We start from the raw sequence: 10,948 nt of genomic DNA on the forward strand, positions 1-10,948 counted from the left end.
AACGAATAACAAGACACTTTATTGCAATTCCTAGGGAGAACGACCCGAGGTTTAAATACTTCGGTTTATAGATTTTAGGGGTTTGTACTTGTGACAAACAAATTTTTGTATGAAAGGACTATTGCTTGGTTTAGAAACTATACTTGCAACGAGAATTCAATTGTGAATTCTAAACCACACAAAAGTCCAATCATCAGGACACAAGAATTTAAAATCAAGCAAGAGTGAATGACAATCAATCAATATAAAAGCCTTGGCTAGGGTTGAGAATTGGAAGTCCTATCATCATTATATCCATCAATTGGTTATTGCTCCACTTAATTAACCTCTAGCTATGAAGGAAAGTCAAGTAGAGATAATCAATTTGAGTCTACAAGTCCTAGTCTAATCCTAGGGAAAGACTAAAGTTAGCGTCATTTAAATCAATTAGCAATTTTCAATTGTCAATCAATAAAAGACCTTGACAATTCAAGTGTCTCCAATTACCCAACCCCTAAGCCAAGAGTGAAAATCTACTTCATAGCTATAGTTGACATTTTCTCAAGCAATTGGTGAGCAATAATGGAAGACATCATAAAATTGAGAAGAGAATGTGAATTAAAGCTATCTATTGCAAACAATTAACAACAATCAAACAATTAACAACAATGAACATGAAATTCCTCAATGCATTCATAGAAATCAAAGTAACAAAGTCTATATCCAAGATCCACAATGCTAGAGTAATAAGAACACTAAATTGAAAGTAGAAGAGAAAGATCTACAACTAAAACAATGTAAAATTAAATCAAAGTTCAGATCTAACCAAAGGATCCAAGTGCAATTGGAATTGAAAAAGCCAAAAACCTAGAGAGAAGTTTGAGTTTCTCTCTCTAAAAAATGTAACTTTCCCCCAAACTAACTAAAAATGTGTAAAAGATCTTAATCCCCTTCAATCCTTGGTCCTTTATGTCTTTTCTCGCCAGAATTCTACTCAAAACTGGGTCTGAAGCTCCCCTGAAATCGCCGGTCACGTTTTCATTAAAGAGGTCACGTGCGCGCGTCACGCGTACGCGTAGGTCACGCGTATGCGTCGATGAGAATTCTGGCTGGCCAGGCATATGCGTCCCTTTTTGCGTGTCAATCCAAGATCCAGCTGCCATGTGTGTGCGTTGGCTACGCGTGCGCGTCGGTGCCACTGCTCCAAAACTCTTTTTTTATACTCCTTCCACTTATGCATGCTTCCTTTCCCTCTTCTAGATCATTCCTGCCCCTATAGGCTCTGAAATCACTCAACAAATAGATCACGACATCAAATGGTAATAGAGAGATCAAAATATAGCCTATTTAGGGCCTAAAAAGCATGTTTTCAACCATTAAGTGAAACTGGGAAGGAAACACAAAACCATGCATTTTATATGGATAAGTGTGATAGAATGTTGATAAAATCCTCTTAATTACGCACAAAATGTACCACGAAATAGTGGTGCATCAAATCTCCCCACAATTAAACCAAGCATATCCTCATGCTAAAGATTGAAAGATCAAAGAACATAGGAGAGGGGGTTTATTGATATGCAATTTACCTATATGCATGCAACTCATGCAAATGTATCTACCTACTTGGGTAAAGGTGAATCAACTCCCAAGAATATACATATGAGCACATAGGGCCAAAGTGACAAAAATAATTCATGACTCTACCAATTCAATCATCAAAGTGAACTGTATATAACTTGCATGAAGAAAGATTGTGAAAGCCAGAAATAAAGAGTTGATCATCAAACCCTCACCGGAAGTGTTTGCACTCAAGTCGCTCAAGTGTTTAGGGTTGATTCACTCAATCCTCCTCTAATCATGCTTACTAAGATTTGTTTTTCATCTAAAAATTAACACTTATTCAATGCATGCGTACACATATCATAAGGTCTTTTCTTAGGTTGTAATGGGGCTAGGGTCAAGGTAAGGTTATATATGGATAAGTGAGCTCGAAATTTGAATCTTTGATTAACATAAGCTTCCCACCTAACCTATAAAACAACCTATAACAATCTAAGACAAGCCTAACTACCCATTCTTCACTCTTTCACATACTCATGCATTCTTTCTTTTATCACAACACATATGCATTGATTATTATTGAACTTCACTTTGGGGAATTTTGTCCCTTTTTATTTCCCTTTTTTTTTTCTTTTTCTAATTTTTTTTCTTTTGATATATATATATATATATCATCATTTTTTTCTTTTCTTTTTGCAATATAGCATATACAAAAACATCAATGCATATGGTTTTACATTTAATTAACACATGAGTATGTACCTAATTCCCAATGTTTTCAATAAAAATACAACACACACCTTTTCCCAACCAATGCCCCAAGTTTCTCCACACTTGAATGATGCATACACTCACTAGCCTAAGCTAATTAATCAAAGATCCAAATTAAGGTCATTCATTATTTTTCGCTTTATGGCTTGTAATGTGCTAATATTGAGAACAAAGGGGATTAAAATAAGCTCAAAGTTGGCTAACAATGGTTGATGAAAGGTAGGATTTTAGGGTAAGTGATCTAAATGAAATGATGGCCTCAATTATATATATGCATTCATACATGGAATAGTGGACATAAAGAATCAAACAAATCAAAGATCACACTCATAGAAAGAGAACAATGCACACAAGAATGGGAATAAGTGGTTATAAGATGTAACCACACAATTAGCCTCAAAGCTCACAGGCTTGTGTTCTTAGCTCAAAAACCATGTTCCAAAATAAATCCTTCAAGCAAGATTAACACAAAATTTTTTTCAAATTGGTAGTGTGCCCTATAGATGATTTCTTGGAAAAGAAGTTATCACCCTAACTAACCAAGTAGTCCTAACATGCAAGAAGTATTCAAATACAAAAAATAACCATGCACTTTATTCTAACTAATGAAAAAAATCAAAATCATGGGAGTTGAAAAGAGAAGAGATGTTACCTATGGAAGTCGGTAACCGACCTCCCCATACTTAAAAGTTTGCACAGTCCTCCGTGCCTTGGGTGATACGCAAAGGGGAATCGAGGTCACTTTCTCCATCATCCGAGCCTTTAGTGCTTGCTTCACTGTGGTCTGAAGCGGATGTGGAAATGACCGGCTCTTCCGTAAGCAAATCGACGTTTGTTACGCCTCTCATATCGATCTATCTTCTTATGAAGCTCCACAAGCAATTGATGGGTTGACTTTGGTGGTGCGGATGAGGTAGTAGGAATGGTGGACGGGGGAGTGATGTCAAGGCTTGTGGTGTCCATGGGAGGCTTGAGATATTTTTCGGTTAGGATGATGACGCCCTCTACCGGATTTATTACTTTTCGATCCTTAGTCTCCTGGGGAACACCAGCAGCAGCAACTAACTCCGTCACCAGGGCGGCGAAAGAGAGGTTACCCTTGGCATGAACACGACCCATGGCTTGGCAGATGAGGTGAGCGATGTCGACCGGCTGCTCCGTGAGTATGCACCACACTAGCAGGGCTAGGTCAGCAGTGATCAACGTCTCGTGAGTGCTGGAAAACACATAATGAGACAAGATCTGGGTCCATACTCGACCCTCTACGGTAAAATAGCACACAAGAATGCCCTTAGGTCAGGGCTTAAGTCTCCCTCGGGTCCAAAATGACTCCGGTCTAGCAATGACTCGGCGGATAGCATCCCAATCAAAAACAAAATCAAAGTCATCACGCTGGTGTAGGACCTCTTGGTAACCATCTACCTCAGCCGCCATGGCAAGACCTTGAGGATCCCTTGAATAGCTTCTTTCAAGACTGGGACTTGCTTCCGGTGCACAAAAATAGTCTGAAGAGAGGGAGAGTGGTAACTGGAGTAGAACTCCACTACCCACGAGAGATTGGCTTCTTGTGGTCTTCGCAAGAGAAATCCCCATTGCTGCCGCTCAATGCGAGGTATGACAAACTGAATTATATGCTCTGGAGGGGCAAGAAGGGGTTTAGAATGATAATTCCTTGCAATCATGATGGGAACATAAGCTCACAATAGCGGTTGGGAAACCTAGTGGGATCCCTCGCAGGGTTGTCCTTCTCTTGTTCATCAATATTAATGATGCTTCGCGCCTTCTTGGGGAGAGGCTTAGCTTTGGGCGCATGGTGCGCCTTGGCGGTGGATCTTTGAGGTGTCCTTTTGGTAGGCGGCTACTTCGGTGCCTTTTCCTTGTCCTTTTTGATAGCCATCTGAAAAAGGGGAGGAAAAGAGAAGACATTAAATTCAAAGAAACAACACTTGAATTATAATTTGCAAGTGAGACAAACGCCACAAAAGAATGGGTGTCTTGAAAACATGACAGCTGCAACATGCAAGCAAGACAACAATTGAAACATGGGGCAATGCACTAGAATGGGATGCAAGAGTGAGATAAGCATGCAGTAAAAGGCATGAGAGGAATAAGCTCAAGCATCAATAATAATACAAAGTAGCATATGCAAGAAGGGAATAATCACAAGAAAGTCATACACTCAAAGAAGCAATGAGATACAAATGAAGTAAGGTGGAATTAGAGAAAGTGGAACTAATATTCTTGTAATATGCCTCAAAGAAGCAAGACATAGGTAATGAGCATGTGAATGAGAAACATAAAGAATAACAGGCTCAACGCACATAAAGATAAGCAAGTGTAATGAGAAAGGGCACCAAGTTGAAAGCATAGTGTCAAATTTGAAACAATAACTCATTGGTGCCTTTCATCGAACACTTGGTGTGCAACCCTCAAACAATAAGAAGGTGGAGGAAATTTAGCAATGTAGTACCCCCAAAATGCAATACCAATCATCAAACAACACCACATATCACAAAGAAGTCAAAACATATAAAAATAACCCATCAATGCAAGAGATAAGTCCAACCTCAATACCCATGGAAAATGGGAAAAGAAAGCAAGTAAATAAACATGAATGCATTAATCAAAATGTAACTAAGAAGAAATGAGAAAAAAACAATGGAATGCAAATAAGGAGAGAAAAATTTAAACAAAAGGAAGAAAAGAAGAAGTAGTGGAAAACATTAAGTAGAGAGAGGAGGCAAGGTGTAGTGCAAGTGCAGATAGGAGAAGAGAAATAAAAGGAAGAGATACGAGAGAATGTGGGGCCGCCGGAGGTGGTGATCGGCGGTAGGTGATGCCGCCGGTGGTAGTTAGCGGAGAGAGGGTGATAGGAAGGGGTGAAGAAGAAAGGAAGAAGGAATAGAAGAAGAAAATGGAAGAAGGAAACTCAAACAGGGTACGCTGCACTATAAGTGGCGTCGTGGAAACGACGCGTGCGCGCCATATGCGCGTACGTGCGGATGAGCGGGAAAAAAGAGGGACGCGCGAGTGCCATCCACGCGTACGCGTGGGTTAGTAGACTGGTAAAGGGCGCGTATGCACCAAAGCACGCGCACGCGTGGAGGCTGTTGCGTGTTTCTTATAGTGTTCACGCGAGGTTCGTACAACTCTCGGGTTTCATGTACCAGGGCTGGCACGCCAAGCAACCGACGCGTACGCGCCATAAGCGCGCACACGTGGATGGGAAGGGAGGAAAGATGACGCGTAAGCGTGCCCCACACATACGCGTGGGTTGGAGTTACGCGTTTCGCACAGTGTTCACGCGATGTTCGCGCAACTCTTGGGAAAATGTACCGAGAGTTGCAAATGTGCAATCGACGCGCACGCGTCTGTCACGCTTACGCGTGGATGCCTTTTTTTTCATACACATGAGGAGAGTCAATTAAAGCACAAAATTGGTAGTAATGCATGCTAAAGGGGTCAAAAACATCAAAAATACCATGTAACACTCAACCTTAAGCATTTCTTCAACATCTCAATTCAATCAAACTATTATCAATGGACTCCTCATGAACAATTTAGCACAAAATTCAAGCAAAAAGCAATTATACTAAGAACAAACTCACAAGTCAAGCAATCACAAAAGCACAAAGACTCAAAAAAAGGCTATGTACAATGAACTAGAAACAAAGAACGATCATACCGTGGTGGGGTGTCTCCCACCTAGCACTTTTATTTAACGTCTTTAAGGTGGACAGTCATGAGCTCAAATCTCCTCGCCTTTGGGTGCGTCCTCAAGAAGGAATACTTCAACCTCTTTGTTGCTTTTCATCTTCTCTCCATGGTGTAGCTTTAGATGATGACCATTCACTTTGAAGAAGTTGGGGCTTGAAGGGTGCCTTAGGTGGTAGACTCCATATGGTTCCGCTTTCTCCACTCTATAAGGACCTTCCCACCTTGACCTCAACTTTTCGGGCATCAACCTCAACCTAGAGTTATAGAGGAGAACTAACTCTCCCACTCTAAACTCTCTTTTTCTAATGTTTCTATCGTGCACCGCTTTCATCTTCCCCTTGTAGAGCCTAGAATTCTCATAGGCTTCCAATCGAAGGTTCTCAAGCTCCACTAACTGTAACTTCCTTTCAACTCCAACCCCAAATCCGGTGTTGCACTCTTTTACGGCCAAATACGCTTTATGTTCTATCTCTACCTGGAGATGGCAAGCCTTCCCATAGACCAACCGGAATGGGCTCATACCGCTTGGCGTCTTGTAAGCGGTCCGGTAGGCCCAAAGCGCATCGCCGAGCTTAGAACTCCAATCCTTCCTATGAGGCTTCACAACCTTTCGAAAATATACGCTTGATTTCCCGATTGGAGACTTCGGCTTGGCCATTTGTTTGGGGGTGGTATGCCGTGGCCACTTTATGGATGATGCCATACTTCTTCATTAAACTTGCCATCCTTTTGTTACAAAAGTGTGAGCCTTGATCGCTCACAATTGCTCGTGGTGATCCAAAGCGGCAAATAATGTTATTCCGAACAAAAGAAAGCACTACATTAGCATCATCAGTTCTAGTGGGTATTGCCTCCACCCACTTGAAAACATAGTCAACATTTAGAAGAGTATACATGAAATCATTAGAATTTGGAAAAGGCCCCATAAAGTCAATACCCCAAACATCAAAAATTTTCCAAAACAACATTATTTGTTGGGGCATCTCATTCTTCTTAGAGATATTTCCAAACCTAAGGCATTGTGGACAAGAGCTACAAAAGAGAGATGCATCTTTGAAAAGTGTAGGCCACCAAAATTCGCAATCCAAGACCTTCCGAGCCGTCCTTTGAGGACCAAAATGGCCACCACCCTCGGAAGAGTGGCAAGCCTCCAAGATAGCTTGATGCTCGGATTGTGGTATGCACCTTCGAATTACTTGATCGGCACCACATCTCCATAAGTACGGGTCATCCCATACATAATATTTGGAATTGCTTTTAAGCTTATCCTTTTGAAGTTGAGAGAAATCGGGAGGAAAGGTGTGAGCAACCAAGTAATTGGCAATAGGTGCATACCAGGGGATAACTTCGGATATTTCTAGCAAGCCCTCAAGAGGGAAGGTATCATTAATAGGAGTGGAATCACCCTTTGTGTGCTTAAGGCAACTCAAGTGGTCCGCCACTAAGTTTTGCGAACCACTCCTATCTTTTATTTCAAGGTCAAATTCTTGCAATAGCAACACCCATCGTATCAACCTTGGTTTGGATTCTTTTTTGGCCAACAAATATTTCAATGCCGCATGATCCGAGTATACTACCACCTTGGAGCCAAGTAAATAAGCCCGGAATTTATCCAAGGCAAAGACAATAGCTAACAATTCCTTCTCGGTGGTAGTATAATTGGATTGCACTCCATCTAAAGTCTTAGAGGCATAGGCAATGACATAAGGAATTTTACCCTCGCGTTGAGCTAACGCCACTCCCACCGCATAGTTTGAGGCGTCACACATGATTTCGAATGGTCTAGCCCAGTCTGGCCCTCTCACTGTGGGAGCTTGGGTCAAAGCAATTTTGAGCTTGTCAAATGCCTCCATGCACTTTTCACTCAATTGAAATTCCACATCCTTTTGCAATAATCAAGAGAGAGGTAATGCTACCTTACTAAAGTCCTTAATGAATTGCTGGTAAAAACCTGTATGTCCAAGAAATTCACGAACTTCCCTCACAGAAGAGGGGTAAGACAAACTAGAAATAACATTGACCTCTGCCGGATCAACAGAGATCCCATCATTAGAGACAATGTGCCCTAAAACAATACCTTGTCTAACCATAAAATGGCATTTCTCAAAATTTAACACATGGTTTGATTTAGTATAACTCTCTAATACTTTTGCAAGATTGTCTAGGCAAGGATCAAAGGAGTCCCCATAAACACTAAAATCGTCCATGAACACCTCCATGCATTGCTCCAAAAGATCCGCAAATATAGTCATCATGCACCTTTGGAACGTAGCCGGTGCGTTGCACAAACCAAATGGCATTCTTTTATACGCATACATTCCGAAAGGCCATGTGAAGGTTGTTTTTTCTTGGTCTCCGGGAGCAATGTGGATTTGAAAATAACCAGAATATCCATCTAGAAAATAGTAATGAGATTTACCACATAGGTGATCAAGCATTTGATCGATGGAGGGCAACAGAAAGTGATCCTTCCTAGTGGCCAAGTTTAAGTGCCGATAGTCAATACATACGCTCCATGAGTTTTGAACTCTTGTGGCTATAAGCTCCCCTTGTTCATTCTTGATTGTAGTAACACCGGATTTCTTTGGAACCACTTGGATGGGGCTCACCCACTCACTATCCGAAATCGGATAGATAATGTCCGCTTCTAATAACCAGGTGACCTCCTTCTTCACAATCTCTAGAATGGTAAGATTTAGACGCCTTTGAGGTTATCAAATGGGTTTGGCTCCTTCTTCTAAGAAAATTTGGTGTTCACATACTTGGGGGCTAATGCCAACTAAGTCCGCCAAGCTCCACCTAATGGCCTTCTTTTCCTCTCAAGATATTAAGCAACTTTTTCTCTTGGTAGGAGGTGAGCTCCCTTGCAATTATTACCGGGAACTTTTGGTTCTCCTCAAGAAAGGCATATTTTAGGTGGGTTAGGAGTGGCGTCAAATCCACATTTTGTTCATGACTTGGCACTTTGTCTTCCGGTATCATCAGAGGTGATAAGGCATCTTCTTCACATACATGGGAATTCGCCACGCTTGGGTCTTGAATCATACTCTTCCCATCAACATTATCTTGGTGAACCTCGGCTACAACATTATCAATCAAATCACACCGGATGATAGAGTGATCCTCCGGTGGATTTCTCATGGCTTCATCAAGATTAAAGCTCACTTCTCTTCCATCGATCTCAAACGAGTATGTGCCCGAAAATGCATCCAATTTGAACCGGGAGGTCTTCAAGAATGGCCTCCCAAGCAAAATAAATGATGTCCTACCGGAGTCACTAGGGGGCATCTTAAGAATATGAAAATCAATAGGGAAGACTAACCCCTTTATACTCACTAGAACATCCTCCGCTATATCAACCATGGAAATTATGTTTTTGTCCGCCAAAACAAATCGGGCGGCCAACCGTTTCAACGGTGGAAGCTTTAAGACCTCATAGACGGACAAGCGCATAATACTCACACAAGTGCCAAGATCACACATACAATCAACAAATTGGACTCCATCTACGGTGCAACTTACTAGGCAAGGGCCGGGGTCACCACACTTTTCCGGTACACCATCCATTAAAGCAGAAATTGAGCTCCCCAATGGAATAGTTTCTAATTCACAAATTTTCTCCTTGTTCATACATAAGTCCTTTAGAAACTTTGTATATTTATGCACTTAGCGGATAGCATCAAAGAGAGGAATGGTTACCTCAACTTTCTTGAACATCTCCATCATTTTGGGGTCTAACTCAACTTGCTTCTTGGTCTTCCTTGCCAATGTAGGAAACGGAATTGGAGTAGCTTCTTGCACGACATCCCCATCCTTAGAGATTCTGCCCCTTGGTTAAGCAATCACGTCTTCCACTACCTCTTGGGCCTCATCCTCTTCTTCGACTTCTTCTATCTCAACCACATCCTCATCTTGGACGACCTCTATTGGACTTGGCTCTTCATAACTTCTCTCTTGCAATTTGGTGCCAGGCCTCAAGGTGATGGCATTTATGCCACCCTTGGGGTTGGGTAACGGTTGAGAGGGTAAGGCACTTGATCTTGAGGGTTAAACATTAGAGGTAGAGGTAGAGCTTGAGGGGGGGTTCCATTTGGGAAATAAAGGCTTGGAGCGTGGAAGTAAGACCGGTAAGGCTTGAGACAAGTGTTGTTTGAAGCTCCTTTTGTCCTTGGAGGATTGAGCGGAGTGTCTCATCTTGGTTGGAAGAAGGAGAAGGATAAGTGATTTGGGGGGCTTGTGATTGGTTGGGTGGCAGTGCTTGCCTTTGATGAGGTGCTTGGTAGGTTTGGTAGGCTCTTCCTTGGTTTTGGTTTTGGTATGGAGGGCTTTGTTCGTATCGATTTTGTTGGTTGTTGTTGTTGTTCAATCTTTGGTTTCCTCCATTGTCCCTTCCTCCTTGATTATAATTGTCCCTCCATCCTTTGTTGGAGTTGTCCCTCCATCCTTGGTTGGAGTTATCTTGCCACCCTTGATTAAAATTGCCCCCTTGTTGGTGATACCCTTGGTTTGGACAATTGTAGTAGGCATTAGTAGCCGCCAAGGTATTATCCTCTTGGAGGTTTGGGCATTCATCGGTGTAATGGGAGTAGCAAGAGCAAATTCTGCACACTCTTTGGGGGACCAATTGTTGACTTTGCTGTTGAGGGGGTGGAGGTTGTTGTTGATTAAGTTGGAGTTGCTTGAGAATGTTTGTCATTTCTCCCAAGGTCTTGGTAAGGGCGGCGGTCTCACCACTAGAAGAAACTTCATTTATGGCTCTTGGATGATGGTTTATTTGTCTAGCGTGTTGGGTGGACTCGGCCAAATCGGTGATCAATTGCCATGCCTCCTCCGCCATTCTATACTTTGTCAAGGAACCATTGCTTGAGGCATCCAAGAGGATCTTGTCTTGTGGTTTTATTCCTTGGCAAAAATAGCTAAT

At 41.9% G+C, this 10,948-nt stretch overlaps 2 protein-coding genes across 2 annotated transcripts; both read right to left on the reverse strand.

Annotated features, from left to right (window-relative positions):
* Window positions 1–6,058: 6,058 nt before the first annotated feature.
* LOC112734729 (uncharacterized) lies at window positions 6,059–6,685 on the reverse strand. Its single transcript, XM_025784175.1, has one exon. The coding sequence runs from the start codon at window positions 6,683–6,685 to the stop codon at window positions 6,059–6,061; it is 627 nt and encodes a 208-aa protein (XP_025639960.1).
* A 2,141-nt stretch (window positions 6,686–8,826) lies between these two features.
* On the reverse strand, window positions 8,827–9,594 carry LOC112734731 (uncharacterized). The gene has a single exon (XM_025784177.1). It carries the CDS (start codon window positions 9,592–9,594, stop codon window positions 8,827–8,829), a length of 768 nt encoding a protein of 255 aa, XP_025639962.1.
* Between the last annotated feature and the right edge of the window lie 1,354 nt (window positions 9,595–10,948).

This window comes from Arachis hypogaea, chromosome 13 (assembly GCF_003086295.3).
Source record: "Arachis hypogaea cultivar Tifrunner chromosome 13, arahy.Tifrunner.gnm2.J5K5, whole genome shotgun sequence".
Lineage (NCBI taxonomy): Eukaryota > Viridiplantae > Streptophyta > Magnoliopsida > Fabales > Fabaceae > Arachis > Arachis hypogaea.